Source organism: Octopus sinensis, linkage group LG28 (genome assembly GCF_006345805.1).
Source record: "Octopus sinensis linkage group LG28, ASM634580v1, whole genome shotgun sequence".
Lineage (NCBI taxonomy): Eukaryota > Metazoa > Mollusca > Cephalopoda > Octopoda > Octopodidae > Octopus > Octopus sinensis.
Genome location: NC_043024.1, coordinates 3,513,347 through 3,531,326, shown reverse-complemented (window position 1 = coordinate 3,531,326; position 17,980 = coordinate 3,513,347). Strand labels below are relative to the sequence as shown.

Here is a 17,980-nt window from a genome sequence, read left to right as displayed (position 1 = left end):
AAATTTTACGCAAATTCTATCTTTAAAAGAATTAATGAATATAATCCTGGATACGATGGGATTGTCATTTCTGGAAACAAACTGGTCAACTCAATCACGGCTTACTGACAGCTAAAATAATTCTTTTTCTCTGCGGGAGTCTCCACGCGGTTGTTCGACCTGCTAGAAATAACAGCCAACTTTCTATCAATACAACACATTGTACTCTTAGACTGTTATATCCTGAAGGAAAAACAAGTGGGAAAAATAGGAACTGCTTACAACTATTGCCTCTAATAAAGAAAAACAAAAACCTTTTTAGTCTTAATTTCTCGAAAAATAATTGTAATTTTCTGAGTGACTTTCGATAGAAAATACTCGCAAATTTTTTAATAATTTCGGAAGAAATGAGAAAAGATCCTGAGAAAGATTTTAAAAAAATGATATAGATAAAATATGAAGCGGGAAAAGAAAGCAGGGAGTGAGAATAAGAAAAGTAGAGAGAGAGGGGGGAGAGGGATAAAAAAACAAGGGGGGATACAGAGAGAAGGGTGTAAAACTGGTAAGAAAATGGAATTTGGAAGATAGGAATATTGAGTGTGAGAGAAAGATAAAGAGAGGAATATAGTGAGAGAGAGAGAGGGGGAGTAAGAAAGGTGGAGAAAGAAAGAGGGAGTGGAGCCGGTAAAAAGAAAGGGAATAAGATAGATAGGGAGAGATAGAAATAGAGCGAGGGTATAAGAAAGAAAATCGAAAAATAAAGGGAGTTAATAGTGTACTTCCGGTTTGTACCTTCTCCGGTGTAAAAAGTCTAAAACGACATAAACTTGAGTAAATTTGTTCCGGTAAGAAAACAAAAATTTTGTTGTCTTTGGTTGTTTGTCTCAAGAATTTATCCATGACAGGTCAACATTGGTATCTGGAATCATGTAAGTTGCTTCTTATATTTCCGTTTCGTTGTATAGAGAGAGAGGGAGAAGACATGGTTTTTGTTGATCAGAGAAATGTTTCAACATCAAGGGACACACGCCGTTTTGTTGTCAGTGAGAAAGAATTAGAGCTGGAGACCCCAACCATTTTAGGGATCATGCGCCTAACAAAACACAATAAAGGGCATAATATATAATTTAATTATTACATATACAATACATACCTCTATATATACAGGGATGGCCATACGTCGTTTTAACCATTTCTTTATTATTATTATTAATAGGTAAAGCGACTTCCATTCTATGTTCTCCCCAAGAAATAATTTTCACCGATTGGATTTCAACTGCATAAGGCTGATACTTAACTCTTCTCTGTATTTGTTTGCTATGTGGTTTATAGCCTGATCCACTGATGGAGCTTTTATTGTGATTAGCACTGGATTATATGAATACATATATTGTACATTATATATGTATATATATATTGGCCTGCTCGCTTAGCCAGCGGAGTGGCGTCGTTTGAAGGCTAAAACAATGCGAAGTGCATTGTGACCAGCGATGTGTAGCAACATCTGATAGTCCGGTCGGTCACGGTGATCACGGTGATATTTATATATATATATATAAAGTATGGGGTTTTAGTTCACAGGTGATCTAAATGATTAGGTACGTTAGGTAAATGCTGTAACGGATTATTAGAGCTCCATTTCCAAGTATATATATTTATGTATATATATCGTTGCTATTATGTTAAACTGTCGTATGTCCAAATGTATTTTTTTCACTATTTATTTTTGCTTACCATAGCCAGTTCTTGTCAAACTATAATATCTCCAGCTGCTTCATATGCCGAAAAATAAAAAAAATTGTCAAAGTGTAGTACAACGGTTTTGCTATAGAAAGGTGAAAAACTACTTATACGCTTTCTGGGAAAAAAAGCAACATTTTGGACTTATGATACTTTCGCATAATAGCAACGCTATATATATATATATATATATATATATATATATATACACGGTAATTAGAAAGAGAAATGATAAAGGAATCAATTATCTTATGAACTTCTCTAGCTTACAGGTGTTTCTGCTATAAGGTGTAGTGAACTCATAATTGAGTGCCTGAATAGCATCTCTTGGTTTCATCAGAGCCTCGAATATGAAGTGCAATTTATTTAGGAAAGAATTAGTTTAACGTTTACTTTAACTCCTGGTCAACAAAACAAAAAAAGGATCTTTTCCTTTTGAACGGCATATGTCAACACAATTTCCAGTTAACTAAACACTTTTAAACTTCGTATACTGGTAGAATGTGTTTATAAAACATCATTTTTTTTCTTGACTTTATTGAGAAAATTCTATAGTTTGTAACATATTTCCACTTTAAAATCGAGCATTTCGGCAATTTTAACCAATCGCTCACCTCCATTTGGAGTGAAAACATTCCGTGCTGTATGAATAGGTCTCTCAGAAACAAATTGGGTTTATTTACATTTGCGAAGAAAAAAAAGATACCCTTCCCCCACCCCTAACCCTAACCCAAAAACAGATTGAAATGCAATAGATCGATACTAGGGTTATAATTATGGGTGACATTTTCATTTGACACCGCTAGGAAAAAATCCCATTTTCCGTAGCGGTGTCATATGAAAATGTCACCCATAATTATAACCCTAGTATCGATCTATTGCATTTCAATCTGTTTTGGGGTTAGGGGTAGGGGAAGGGCATCTTTTTTTCTTCGCAAATGTAAATAAACCCAATCTGTTTCTGAGGGACATATTCATACAGTACGGAATGTTTTCACCCCAAATGGAGGCGAGCGATTGGTTAAAATTGCCGAAATGCTCGATTCTAAAGTGGAAATATGTTACAACATATAGAATTTTCTCAATAAAGCCAAGAAAAAAATGATGTTTTATAAACACATTCTACCAGTATATGAAGTTTAAAAGTGTTTAGTTAACTAGAAATTGTGTTGACATATGCCGTTCAAAAGGAAAAGATCCCCCCAAAAAAAGTGTAATAGGTATCAAAAAAATGCGTATTAAACAAATATGAAAACAAAAATCTATGCAAACAAACCAGGGGTGGGTGGGGAGAGGACTTTCAGAAAATTCACAAGATCTGATTTTTTTCCTCATAATTTTTAGGAAAACTGATATCTTTGAATGAAATTTTATATAAATACCTCTCAAATGGAACAGATTACGTTCATAAAGAAATTTTTTTAGGAAAATTTTCTGAAGGGATGGAAAGAGGACTTTCGGAAAATTCACACAACCCGATTTTTTTCCCTCATAACTTTGGGGAAAATGGATATCTTTTCATGAAATTTTATATAAATACCTCTCAAACAGCATAGATTATAATTATAAAGAAATTTGTACAGAAAATTTTTTCCAAGCTGGTGGGGAGTGGACTTTCAAAGAGAAAGAAATTCATAAATAATTTTTTTTTGTTTAATAGAAATAAGTTTGAAAAAAATTTTTAGATTCATTTATTTTTCGTCTGAGTAATAGAAAAAGGTTTTAGAAAAGATCCCAACAGTGGAGATGTGCTAAAAACAATAGCTAAACCAGCCTTGACTTTTTTCCATAGTGAAACCACATTCAACACCATATTTATGAATTTGTTTCTCTCACCCTGATGATACATGGGATCTTTTTTAACATTCCGAGATCGGTCCTTTCCACTTCATCCCACGTCTTCCTGGGTCTCTCTCTTCTGCTGGTACAATCTACTTTCAGTGATCGGCACTTCTTTATGCAGCTGTCCTCATTCATACACATCACATGTCCAAATCAACGTAGTCTTCTCTCTTGCATGCTACATTTGATTCCTCTTATGCCCAACTTTTCTCTCAGTACACTTGCACTTTGTCGTACATGTGCACTGATGTTGCACATCCAACGTAACATACCTTTATTTCTCTCTGGTCTACATGCATGTCTTCTGCATCCAGAGCCCATGTCTCACTTCCATGGAGTATATCCGTTCACACACAAGCATCATATAGTCTACCTTTCACTCTGAGAGACAGTCCTTTTGTTGCCAACAGAGGTAATAGCTCTCTGAACTTCCCCCATCCAGTTCTTATTCGAGAAACAACACTTTCAGAACATCCTCCACCATTGCTAATTTGGTCACCTAGATAACAGAAACCATCTACAACTTCAAGAGAGCCTCCTGGGCATTTGAGAGAATCTAAGTCCTGTGTGCTCTTAGTGCTTATTGTTCCTTCACATCTGCCACATACAAAGACTACTTTATTTGTTAATCTACCTGTGATTCCTCTGCACCTCTTGTGTCTATTGTTTACACTGGGTGCAGTGAATTATATTTCTTCCAACTCCTTTCATACATATTGAGCAGGGCCTGAGAGTTTTATCTTCTTTCTTACTAACAACAACTTTGATCTTTGCTAGGTTAATCTTTTGGGAGACCATGGACTAATGGGTCTTGAAACACACAAGCTATAAATAATATCATGTAAATATTGGGTTAAGAAAAAAACTCTTTTGGATAGAAAAATTTGGAGGCTGCCCATAGACACAAACCCACATCTTCTGTAGACGTGACTGCTTTTGACTTTTTCTGTCCAAAAGGGATTTTCAACATGCTATAAGGCGGCAAGCTGGCAGAATCATTAGCTTACTGGGCAAAATGCTTAGTGGCATTTCATGTCTTTCTGGGTTCTAATTTCACTGAAGTCAGCTTTACTTTACACCCTTTTGAGGTTGATAAAATAACTACCCGTTGAGCACTGAGGTTGATGTAATCGACTTACCTTCTCTCCCAGACTTGCTGGCCTTGTGCCAAAATTTGAAGCTATTCATCATCATCATCATCGTTTAACGTCCGCTCTCAATGTTAGTATGGGTTGGACGTATGACTGAGGGCTGGCAAACCAGACGGCTGCACCAGGCTCCAATCTGATCTGGCAGAGTTTCTACAGCTGGATGCCCTTCCTAACACCAACCACTCTGAGAGTGTAGTGGGTGCTTTTATGTGCCACCGGCATGAGGGCCAGTCAGGCGGTACTGGCAACGGCCACACTCAAATGGTGCTTTTTATGTGCCACCAGCATGGAAGCCAGTTAACTGCTCTGGCAATGATCATGCTCGGATGGTACTATTAGCTCTCCACTAGCACGGATGCCAGTCATCGAATTTGATTTCGATTTCACTTGCCTCAACAGATCTTCGCAAGCAGATTTTAGTGTCCAATGAAGGAAAGGTATGCACAAGTGAGCTGGTTACATCCCTGGCATAGGCCACGAGGTTATGGTCTCAGTTGGTTTGCTGGGTCTTCTCAAGCACAACATATTTCCAAAGGTCTCAGTCACTAGTCATTGCCTCGGTGAGGCCTAATGTTGAAAGGTCATGCTTCACCACCTTATCCCAGGTCTTCCTGGGTCTACCTCTTCCACAGGTTCCCCCAACTGCTAGGGTGTGGCACATTTTCACACAGTTGTCCTCATCCATTCTCGCCACATGACCATACCAGTACAGTCGTCTCTCTTGCACACCACATCTGATGCTTCTTAGGTCCAATAGAGGACACTCTATTATTATTAAGAATTGTTAGCATGCCAGGCAAAATGCTTAATGACATTCTGAGTTTAAATTTCGGGGTTGATAAAATAAGTACCAGTTGAGTTTGGGGGTCAGTGTTATTGACTTAACCCTTCTCAAATTGATGGCCTTGTCCCAAAATTTGAAACTAAAATTTAGATGCTATTAAGTGTAGCTTTATGTGCTTAAAGATCCATGTTTCAAAGAAAAGAGATATTTATTCTATTTTTCTTTTCTTTCTTTTTCCGTTGTAGCCCAAATATTTTGAAAGTAACTCACAATAGTTCAACATGGCTCCGACAGTGCAGACCGGCCCACGGGAGGAGCGAGAGAGGAAAAACCGCAATGTTGTGGAGAAGAGATCTGAGCTGGTGTGTCGTGTCAAATACAATAACACACTGCCTGACATTCCGTTTGATCCCAAGTTCATTACATATCCATTCGAGTCAAACCGTTTCATCCAGTACAAACCCACCTCACTGGAACGCACTTACAAGTACGACATGCTCACAGAACATGATCTTGGGGTAACGATTGATCTAATCAACCCAGAAACCTACAAGTTGAGCCCAAACATTTACGCTGACTCTGAAGATGAGAGACTTCTTGAGGAAGAGATCAACACTCTACACGATTCCCGTCGTTCCCGTCACCACAACACTTCAGTGTCATGGTTGCGTAAGACTGAGTATATCTCAACAGAATATAATCGATTCATACAGAAATCTGACAAACATGAAACAAAGGTCGGCTTCAAATTGAAGCAGATAATGAAAGAGGAGGATCTATATAAGGACCGCGATAGCCAAATTAAGGCCATTGAAAAGACTTTTGAAAATGCCAAAACTAACATTGCTAAACATTACAGCAAACCTGGTGTCACCCCAGTTGAGATTTTACCTGTCTTTCCTGATTTTGATCTTTGGAAACACCCCTTTGCTCAGGTAAGGGAACAGCTTAACCCTTTCTTTACTGTATTTTTTTTGAGATGTTCTGTGTTTCTTTCAAATAATTTTAAATACAACAAAGAATTTAGTAAAATAACTTAGTTATCATTAAGCTGGTGTTAGGAGCATAAATTGTGACTAAGGTTTGGTGGAAGATTTTAATTCAGAACTGTTAAAAACAAGACATTTTTACTAGAGCCAGAGGCGGTTTCAGCTGGGTTGGTATCAAAAGGGTTAAGAATTATTATAAGTTCAAACCTTATAGCTATTACTGATACAGCTATTATCAATATTACACATGGTACCCATGGCAGTGCCACATAAAAACGCTTGTGTGCTGACACGTAAAAGCACCCATGAGCATTACATGTGACAGAGTAATCTGAATGCTAAAGAGTTAAACCAAGCCCAAATATTATACATGCTTTACGTTCTGACTGGCTAGATCTGGCCTCTCACACCAATCTTACAATGTCATTATAAAAATAAACAATCATCATTGAAATCTCAAAGATATTGGATACTGCATGATTAACTGAAAACATTGTGAATGAATAAGCATTAAATTTGACAGAGTAATCTGAATGCCAAAGAGTGAAACCAGCCTTATGTTCCAACTGGCCAGATCTGGCCTCTCACACCAACTCTTCAATGCCATCTGAAGATGAAGTCGCATTATTGAGGTCTTGATGCTATGAGATAGTGCATGATTAATTCAAAACATTGTGCCGGTGGTACATAAAAAGCACCCACTACACTAATGGAATGGTTGGTGTTAGGAAGGGCATCCAGCTGTAGAAACACTGCCAGATCAGACTGGAGCCTGGTGCAGCTTCCTGGCTTCCCAGACCCCGGTCGAACCATCCAACCCATGCTAGCATGGAAAATGGACGTTAAACGATGATGATGATGTGGTGACACGTTAAAGCACTCGTGGTATCATGTAAAAGTGCCCATGGGACGTCATGTAAAAGCATTCATTCGGTGCCACGTAAAACCGCCCAGCACACTGTGTTAAGTGGTTGGCATTAGGAAGAGCATCTAGCCATAGAAACTATGCTGAATCAGACTGGAGTCTGGTGCAGTCCCCTGGCTTGCCAGCTCTGGTTACACTGTCCAACCCATGCCAGCATGGACAACAGACGTTGATGATGATGCCAGTGAGTTGTCAGAATTGTTAGCATGCCAGGTAAAATGCTTAGCAGCATTTCGTTAAGGCAGCAAGCTGGCAGAATCATTAGCACACCAGGCAAAACGCTTGGCATTTTGCCCATCTCTTTATTCTGAGTTGCCTTTCATCCTTCTGGGATTGATAAAGTAAGAACCAGTTGTATACTGGGGTTGAGGTTATCAGCTTACCCCAGCCCCCAATATTGCTGGTTTTATACTCTCTTTTGCTTGTTTCAGTCATTTGACTATGGTCATGCTGGAGCACTGCCTTTAGTCAAGCAAATCGACCCCAGGACTTATTCTTGTAAGCCTAGTATTTATTTTATCGGTCTCTTTTGCTGAATCGCTAAGTTACGGGGACGCAACTGAAGCATCAGTTGTCAAGCGATGTTGGGGGGGACAAACACAGACACACACACGCACACATATATATATTACATATATACGACGGGCTTCTTTCAGTTTCCGTCTACCAAATCCACTCAGAAGGCTTTGGTCGGCCCAAGGCTGTAGTAGAAGACACTTGCCCAAGGTGCCATCAGTGGGACTGAACCTGAAACCATGTGGTTGGTAAGCAAGCTATTTACCACACAGCCGCTCCTGTACCTATGCTGAAATTTGAAATCACCATCATCATTGTTATTACTAGCAAATCTACGATGGAGGCATAAAATGAGGGAGGGAAGTCATAACAGCAATATATGTATTGAGAAATGTGTAAATGGACTTGATAGATTACTGGGAAATCACATTATTGATGGTGATACAGCATTCTATTGCAGTTATATGACATGTTTGTGACTAAGTGACATGTGATAACGATTCACTTCCAAACTGAAATAAGCTCCCAGCCTCTGTAATCGTGAATGATTATGTGGACCACTCCAAATGAAAACCAGAGCTTCCTTCAACCACTACATAAAAAGTATTAAGAAAAAAATGTTATTTAGATATACTTTTATTTTAGTTGTTTATACACCTATTTATACATTCAAAGTTCACAAATTTCCTTATTTAAGTTATGAATCATATTCCTTTCGATAATATCAATATGATTACAAAACTTCTTTGTAGACGATATTTTCTGTTTGGTTGACACTAATTTACAAAGCAACATATAACTGGCCGTGTGTAAACATCGGAGTGGGTAAAAATACACCTACACAATCTAAAGTCTGGCCCTGTGCCTTGTTTGCTGTGGATGTGCAAGTGGAATCTTTAGGGTTGCAAAAAATCAACCTAAAACCTCTCAAAGCAAATCATATCTGGATGCTCTGGTACCGTGGATTATTTTGATTGATAAAACTGTGATGAAAACAAGCCGTTTCAAATCATGCTTGAGACTGACACACCTCAGTAACCACTAAATAATCACAAGCACAAGTCTGTGCAAGGTTGTTTATGGAAAACTAGCAGTCACCCATGCATGCCAGCCTCTCCTCTCCATATGCCACCAATGTTATCCAAGGGAAAGGCAAAAGGGACCAATACAGTTTGGCATTACTGATGTCACAACTTATTTCTACAGATGAGTAAACTGGATTAACATGAAATAAAGTGTCTTGCTCAAGGACACAACACAGCCCAGTTTGTGAATTGAACTCACCACCTCATGATTGTGATCCCAATACTCTAACCACTGAGCCATGCACCTTCACTGGGGTGCATCTAACATGTCCATATGCCATCAAATACAGTAAACAGCTAGGATATTTTTTATTTAAAATGTTATTAGAAATTATAAACACAAATTTCTCATAAAAAAAAACAAAGTAACAGGCCATACTGACTGCAGCATGTCCATACATTGAGGATTAAAATAAAAACGAGGGTTTTTTCCCCCTCTCTGCTAGACTTAGTCAGTGAAAGGACGACACTCCAAAGAATGTCAGGTGAGGGTAAAGGTGGAGGTAAAGTTATTGCCAAGACCCAGAGGCTTGGCTCAAGTGTTTGTAAGTGCTAGGTGGTGCACTATATTATCTCACATAGCTTAGAGACAATGAAATGGTTGATGCTCTGTCACACAATTTCATTATCATCATCATCACCACCATCATCATTACAATCATCACCACCATTGCCATTACCACTTTTGCTTTCCCTTCCTGGCGTGGGTTAGGAGATCCCTAAGACAATATTTTACAGCAGGAAGCCCTACTTGATGCCCTTTCAGTCACCTGTTATGATAGACAGGGACTTTGTGGGCCTAGTTATTTTATAAACCAAATACTATGTCCTGTAATTGGTAACATGGGTTACATGGGAGGCCACAAAAATATACATTATTTACATTCAACGGATATTTGTCCTCATCTTGCTGGTTGTTGACACAACGTTTAGGCTGATATACCCTCCAGGCTTCATAAGGTGTCTTGGGAAAATTTCAAACCTGGGTTCTCATTCCTAAGTTATTTTTCGATGTTGTTGTTATTATTATTATTATTATTATTGTAGTTGTTGTTAGTGTTCAGGTCACTGCTTGGAATCGAACTCAGAATCTTGGGGTTAGTAGCCCTTGCTCTTAACCACTACGCCATATGCCCATTCGATTCCAAGCAGTGACCTGAACACTAATAATAATAATAGCATTGAAAAATACCTTAGGAATGAGAACCCATGTTCGAAATTTCCCCAAGACACCTGAAGAAGGCTGGAGGGTATATCAGCTGAAACATTGAGTTAACAACAAACAAGATGAGGACAAATATCTGTCGAATGTAAATAATGTCAATAATTCCTCATCCCTTAAATATAGAACTGCACAAATATATAATTCAAATCCTCTATGATTCTCCTGCTTTTGTGTCTCTCAGACTTTTGATTAAAATGTCTTAATATCTCCTCCTCTTCTGATTTCTTATATGTTTTTTTTTTTCTTTCTTGTCTTTAGGTCATCTTCGATTCTGATCCTGCTCCAAAGGCACGGACCCCATCTGTTCAAGCTGAAGAGATGTCTCAAGCTATGATCCGAGGTGCCGTTGACGAGAGTGGTGAGCAATTTGTGGCGTATTTCTTGCCAACAGAGGAGACCTGCAACAAAAGAAAGCAGGACCAAACTGACGACATCTTGTATCAGCCTGATGATTTCTATGATTATACGCTGGCTCGCGAGTACAACTGGAATGTCAAGAACAAGCTATCGAAGGGCTATGAGGAGACATACTTCTTTATCTTTCGTGACGATGTCGTCTACTACAATGAGTTGGAAACGCGCGTACGGCTGAGCAAAAGGCGTAAAACGGGGGCCGGTGCCGCTCAGGTGGCTAAGTCAAGGCTGATTGTCAAACACCGCGACTTATATGACAAGGAAATCACAGCACAGAATGTCCGGCTGACCATGCTGGAACCACAGCAAGAAGAAGAAGAGGAAGAGGAGGAGGACGAAGAGGAAGGGTCTGGCAAAGAGGAAGAGGAAGGGTCAGCAAAGGAGGATGACGGTGATAAGAAATCGGTGGAGGGCAGCGACGGTGGCAACAGCAGTGACAACGAGAGTGTCAAGTCTGGTGGCAGCAGCAGCAGCGCCAGCAGCAAGAAAAGCAACCGCAGTGCCGCCAGCAGCCGCAGAAAGAGCAGCAGCAGTAGTAGCAGTAGTGAAGGTGAAGGTGGTGCTGGCAGTGGTGATGAAAGAAGTGAAAAGGCTGGTCAGGAAGAGGAGGAAGAGGAAGCAAAAGGTGGCAGCGGAAGTGAAAAAGAAGCTGGCGACAGTGGGAGTGAGAGTGAGGCAGAAAGCGAGGCCCAAGCAAACGAGAACAAGAAGGACAAGGAAGCAATTTTCGGTTCGAGCAGCGAGAGTGAAGCCGAAGAAGAGATGGAGGAGGAGAACAAGGAAGACGAAGAACAGATCTTTGGTTCTGCCAGTGATGGAGAGAATGAACCAGATAACAAAAAGGATGAGGAAGAAATTTTTGGAGTTGCCAGTAGTTCTGATGACAGTTCTTGAACACCAGATTAACAGTTTGAAAATTTCATTTAATTAATTAATTCTTTGGTGTGGGGAGTAAGAAGGGAAAGGGGGTTACTTATTTTAATTAAAAGTGAAAAAACTAAAAGCTCTTCTCAGTACTTGTGTGGTACTTATTATATCAAGCTGTCAGGGTGGTGCTCCAGCATGACCATAGTCCAGTGACTGAAACAAGTAAAAGAATTTGTGTGTGTTTGGAGAGAGAATTGAGTGTTTTTATTTGAATAAAAGCTTAACTTTGAACTTAACAAAGAACTCAGTACAAGTCTTTATAATAATTTTATTGACATTCAATAGAATTATCTGACATCGGTTACATATTTAGATATTTATGTGCGTGTTCATCTATGTATACAGATACACACATAAATGTATGTATGTATATATATATATATATTACACACGCATACATACATGTCTAGGATTATAGATAGATAAATAGATGTATATATGTGGGTGTGTGTATGTATATGTGTGTGTGTATATATGTATGTGTGTGTGTGTATATATATATGCATACACATCCATAAACACACAAACAGTCCTAGCCACATGTGTCCTCAGGATGGTTAGAGTTCTATGGCTGAAACTAAATAAGAGAGAGAGAAACGAGAAATACAGAGGTGAAGGTCATGATCGGTTTGGGCTATGATCAGAGGGTCTGAAAAGTGGCAGGGGATTAAACTTGAGGATTGGGGTGGGAAGATAAGGAAAGATTTTAAAAATTAACTACTTGTATAATGGGTCCAGTAGACACAAGAAGAAAGAAAAGAAAACACTATTTAGGGAAAAATATATATATATAAATACTACCAAGTTCACTTTTAAAATAATTTGTATTTCTTTGTAAGAAATAACTGAAATATTTCTATTTTTATTGTTTATATTTTTTGTTTTTAAATTTCTTTTTTTGAAAAAAAAATTGAATAGAGAAATAAAATGATTTTTTAAAAATGTGGATTTGACGATTTTTTGTTTACTTCTTTATATGGTTTGTTATTTTTGTTATTGCTGTTTAAATTCAAGGTCAGCTTCATTTTTGTATACTTATAAAATCGCTCCAGCCATTGCCATCCCATCTTTTTCATATTCGGATTGCCTTATTCTCAAATAGGTCCTTCTTTTTTCAAGACAGCAGGTTATGATTTGTGAGTGGCTTTAGTGTTATTTCTAGCCGGTTGAATTCTAAAGTAGAGCTGAACTATATTGCTGTTGTTTAGTTTAGGACAAAGTTCTGAGTTCAGAACCTGCTAAGGGCGATTTGCCTTTCATCTTTTCAGGGTCAATAAAGTACAGTACCAATCAGATACTGGGGTTTCTAGCATTGACAAATCCTTGTTCCCTCAAAATTGCTAGCTCTCTCAAAAATGGCATAGTGGTTAAGAGCGCGGGCTACTAACCCCAAGATTCCGAGTTCGATTCCAAGCAGTGACCTGAACAATAATAATAATAATAACATTGAAAAATACCTTAGGAATGAGAATCCAGGTTCGAAATTTCCCCCAAGACACCTGAAGAAGGCTGGAGGGTATATCAGCTGAAACGTTGTGTCAACAACAAACAAGATGAGGACAAATATCCGTCGTATGTAAACAATGCACGTAATTCCTCATCTCTTAAATATAGAACAGTAGCAGAAAACTCTTTTGAAAAGTGAAAAGTAAAAAAGGAAAGAAATACTGTGACAAAGTGAAAAGTATTCATTCATATCTTGTGTGGAAACGCGTTGTGGTTGTGGCAATAATGCCGTTTGTTTTCAAAAAATCCATTATTTTCTCTGGAGCAAGCTGCTTCAATATTTCCTCAAATGATCATTTTAATTTCACTTTGTCGTATTACTGTGGGAAATTGCTCTGAAAGAAATTTTTGCAGAAAGGTGAGTAGATTGATTACATATTTCTTTCATTATGTCATCGCAGTTTTGTGAGATTTGGCTGTTATTTCTAGCATGTGAATAGCCTGCTTGAAGACCAAGGCCGTAGAATCGTGAGGGGGTTGGGATAATTAAAAATTTTTTTGAAAAACTAATTTTACAAACAATTTTTTTCAGACTCATAATATCCGTATTTTTGTACATATTTCGCAAAAACAAAATTTCCAGAAAAAGTGAAAAATGAAGAAATGGGGGAGGGGGGGAATTGAAATTTTGAAGTTGCGAGTTTTGAAGATTTTTTTTTTCAAAATCGGAATCTCCATAGACTAAAACAGGCCTTATGCCTAGAGTAGAAAAGGATATTTTACCACCCTTCTTAAAGGAAGATAACTCTTTTCACTTTTTACATTTCAATTTTTTTCGTTTTCCGTTTTTTAACCTTCCGCATTTTCTATATGCTGCTTTCCCAGGTGGGTTTGTTTTTGCATTTCTTCTCTTACTCTTTTACTTGTTTCAGTCATTTGACTGTGGCCATGCTGGAGCACCGCCTTTAGTCGAGCAAATCGACCCCGGGACTTATTCTTTGTAAGCCTAGTACTTATTCTATCGGTCTCTTTTGCCGAACTATAAAGTTACTGGGACGCAAACATACCAGCATCGGTTGTCAAGCGATGTTGGGGGAGGGGGACACAGACACACAAACACACACACACATATATATATATATCTTTATATATAAAACTGTAGTTGTGTGAGTGTCTGTCTCCTACGATTTAGATTCCTAACTACTCCCACATTTTGCGGTGCAGTTTAACCAAAAGCGGGTATCTTATAGTCGTGATTCATATCGATCCCTTCTGGGTATTAGCGCGCGTCTACGATGAGTCTACGATTTAAAAAAAAATTTAACATCATTTTTTTCCATTTTAATGCATTTTTTCGCTATTATATAAGGGAAGTAACTCTCTAAAAATGTCTACGATGAGTCAACGATTTTTAAAAAAATTACCATCATTTTTTTCCCATTTTAATGCATTTTTTTGCTATTTTTTGGCTATAACTCTCTAAAAATGCTTATATAGTTATTTCCCTTACAAACCCGAGCAACGCCGGGCGATACTGCTAGTATATATATATATATATATATATACACGACGGGCTTCTTTCAAATCCACTCATAAGGCTTTGGTCGGCCCTAGACTATAGTAGAAGACATTTGCCCGAGGTGCCATGCAGTGGGAATGAACCCGGAAACATGTGGTTGGGAAGCAAGCTACTTACCACACAGCCACTTTTGCGCCTATACTCAATTTTTTTAGTTCGTTGTATGTGGTTTGTGCCTGATGAATATGTTTGAGATGTTTCTCAACATATGAAACTATTAGTGGCACTTAAAGACATATATTGTGTCCTTTAAATAAATAATATTATCTCTCACCAGATAGAGAACTTTCTTTATTGATCTTCCTATCTGGAAACGGTACAATATATTGTGTGTGTGTGTGGTGGCACAATAGCCCAGTGGTTAGGGCAGCGGACTCGCGATCGGAGGATCGCGGTTTCGATTCCCAGACCGGGCGTTGTGTGTGTTTATTGAGCAAAAACACCTAAAGCTCCACGAGTCTCCGGCAGTGGGTAGTGGCGACCCCTGTTGTACTTTCTCTCACTCTTTCTTCCTGTTTCTTGGATAACGCTGCGATGAACTGGCGTACCGTCCAGCTGGGGGGAACACATACGCCACAGAAACCGGGAAATCGGGCCCATGAGCCTTACTAAGCTTGAAAAGGGCGCATAAATTATATATATATATATATATAAAGTAATAATTTAAAGTTTGGTATACACTCTGTAGTATGCCGTTTAAAGCCCGTTCCCAGTATTCGACTACCCGATGCCATCAAAGTGACAGCGATGCACAATGGGTTGAAGCGATTTAATGATTAGTAAAGAGTCTCGTGAATTCCATTTTCTTTTTCTCTCCCTCACACACAGAACTTAGAAAGACTAGGTTTTTGGAAGAAAGAACAAAAGAAACTTGACACGAATTCGCCAAATACAATCTATTAGTGGTACAGTGAAGATTTGTAAAACATTCCAAAGGGTCTTTAGATGTATACACAATAGGGTGTATACATCGACAGTTGAACCGACCTACCGACCGAACCACATATTTACAAATACTCTTAACTCAAAGAATCTCTTTTGAACTGTCTTAAGAAGAACTTTAATAAAATTCAAAGAAATACGTACATACATACATACAGTCATATTAATAGAAGCAAGCTCGTCGCCAAAGTTTGGTATCTGTGAGTGCTTCAGAATATTCTGGGTTGACACTAATTTGTAATAATGCTAAAGTGGAGTTTTGAAATAAGTGTATTACTGTAAATCTGAGGGTGCACCATTGACTAGAGAGGAGGCATTGCTGTACAGAGCATCCCTTTAGCAACGGGCATGCACAAAAGAGAGAGAGTGAGAGAACGTTCCGCCAGAAGAAGTGTAACTTCAAAAATCAAATAAATATAGACGCAGAAATCAGTGAGGATTAAAAGAAAGTTGTGTACAATCATATATAATACATTCCTGTTCACTCACGAGTGGATATTTCTTATTTGTTGTTTACATAATAAGAGCAGTTGTTCTTAGTGGTATATTTATAGTCACCAGTTTTTCTACAGTTATAGTAGTTTAGATAGTCGTTATTTTAAGGCTGCTTATTTTACACTCATTTACGCATGCCTATTTTAATTGTCTTGGGTGAAAGTTGATATTGATAAAGCCGTCCGGATCTTTTCTAGCGGTGTCAAATGAAATTGTCACCCATAATTATGACCCTAGTATCGATCTATTGCATTTCAATCTGTTTTAGGGTTTGGGGTGGGGGGAAGGGTATCTTTTTTTTTCTTCTCAGGTTTTTCCCCCAAAATCCAGGGTTTTTATAACTGCTCAACTTGACTTTTAACAATTAAAATCGCATAAAAATATTCTTTAACTAATTTTCAGAATTCCAATATGAGCAGTTATTTCAACCAATCATATTTCCTCGGCAATACGACATTATGTCATATTGCCGGCAGTCACAAATTAGCGCCACTATTTGAATGGCTGCACGCTACAGCGGCTACGAACGACAGATGCTGTGTTTAATGTAGAGGAAGTTCGACAACATAACAGCTAATCCAGCTCGATGTGTTTTTACACACATTGTCTGTAAGGAAGTATTCTCCTCCGAGCCAGTTACCGTAACGAAGATGTTTCCACGTTTCAGTGTACGCGAGCGGGATCTTTTCCATTTGAACGGCATATGTCAACACAATTTCTAGTTAACTAAACACTTTTAAACTTCGTATACTGGTAGAATGTATCAAAATAAAACATCATTTTTTTCTTGGCTTTATTGAGAAAATTCTATAGTTTGTAACATATTTCCACTTTAAAATCGAGCATTTCGGCAATTTTAACCAATCAAATACATCCATTTGGAATCAAAACATACCGTGCTGTATGAATATGTCCCTTGTTTAAGAAATAGATTGGGTTTATTTACATTTGCGAAGAAAAAAAAGATACCCTTCCACCACCCCTAACCCTAACTCTAACCCTAAATTAGATTGAAATGCAAAGATCGATACTAGGGTTATAATTATGGGTGACATTTTCATTTGACACCGCTAAAAAAAATCCCTTTTTCCGTAGCGGTATCGTATGAAATTGTCACCCATAATTATAACCCTAGTATCGATCTTTGCATTTCAATCTATTTTAGGGTTAGGTTTAGAGTTATGGTTAGGGTTAGGGGTAGGGGAAGGGTATCTTTTTTTCTTCGCAAATGTAAATAAGCCCAATCTGTTTCTTAAACAAGGGACATATTCATACAGCACGGTATGTTTTGATTCCAAATGGACGTATTTGATTGGTTAAAATTGCCGAAATGCTCGATTTTAAAGTGGAAATATGTTACAAACTATAGAATTTTCTCAATAAAGCCAAGAAAAATATGATGTTTTATTTTGATACATTCTACCAGTATACGGAGTTTAAAAGTGTTTAGTTAACTAGAAATTGTGTTGACATATGCCGTTCAAAGGGAAAAGATCCCGCGAGCGTATTAAATATAAATGTACATCTCTTAAATCTTAAATAGGTAGAAGAACAAAGCAAGATTGAGTATTCATGGTAGATTTATTAGCATAAAGAGTAAATTTCCAATAAACGTAATCCAAAAAGCAGTTTCAGTGTTGGGAAATATTCCTTGGATTGGCGTTATAGCCGTAAAGTTCCTTATGATCATTACCGTTGGGGAAAAAATGTTACGTCAGAGAGCGTTCTTCGATGTTTCATATCAGAAAAGTAGAGGAGCTATTAAAAAGAGGATTTCAAGCTGGAAAAACAAAAGAAAGACATATTAAATTGGATGAAATAGTGCGCGCGCGCGAGGTCCGTGAGAAACGGTTATTCTTTCTTGTTCAACGAAATTCCAATTTAGCGTGTGAGAGTTACTATGAGATATAAAGATATGGCAAGATTAGATATTAGATGCTA

The 17,980-nt window shown here is 38.0% G+C and overlaps 2 protein-coding genes across 3 annotated transcripts in view; one reads left to right on the top strand and one right to left on the bottom strand.

Moving 5' to 3' along the window:
* The first annotated feature begins 751 nt into the window (after positions 1-751).
* The window catches only part of LOC115225792 (RNA polymerase II-associated factor 1 homolog), a 22,167-nt gene continuing 4,938 nt past the window's right edge, over positions 752-17,980 (top strand). Inside the window, exons 1-3 of one of the 2 annotated variants that reach the window (XR_005004200.1) lie at positions 752-908; positions 5,742-6,431; positions 10,495-11,755. Coding sequence is in view for 1 of the 2 variants with exons in the window: in XM_029796749.2 (XP_029652609.1) it covers positions 5,778-6,431; positions 10,495-11,544 (1,704 nt within the window). In the remaining variant the exon portion in view is untranslated. Of the gene's footprint in view, positions 909-5,741; positions 6,432-10,494; positions 11,943-17,980 lie in introns of those variants that run through there. The other variant, XM_029796749.2, reaches the window with a different exon arrangement.
* The window catches only part of LOC115225591 (hemocyanin G-type, units Oda to Odg-like), a 16,249-nt gene continuing 15,870 nt past the window's right edge, over positions 17,602-17,980 (bottom strand). Inside the window, exon 13 of the mRNA XM_036514744.1 lies at positions 17,602-17,819. Within this exon, the coding sequence (XP_036370637.1) occupies positions 17,815-17,819 (5 nt within the window). The 3' untranslated portion in view covers positions 17,602-17,814. The remainder of the gene's footprint in view (positions 17,820-17,980) is intronic.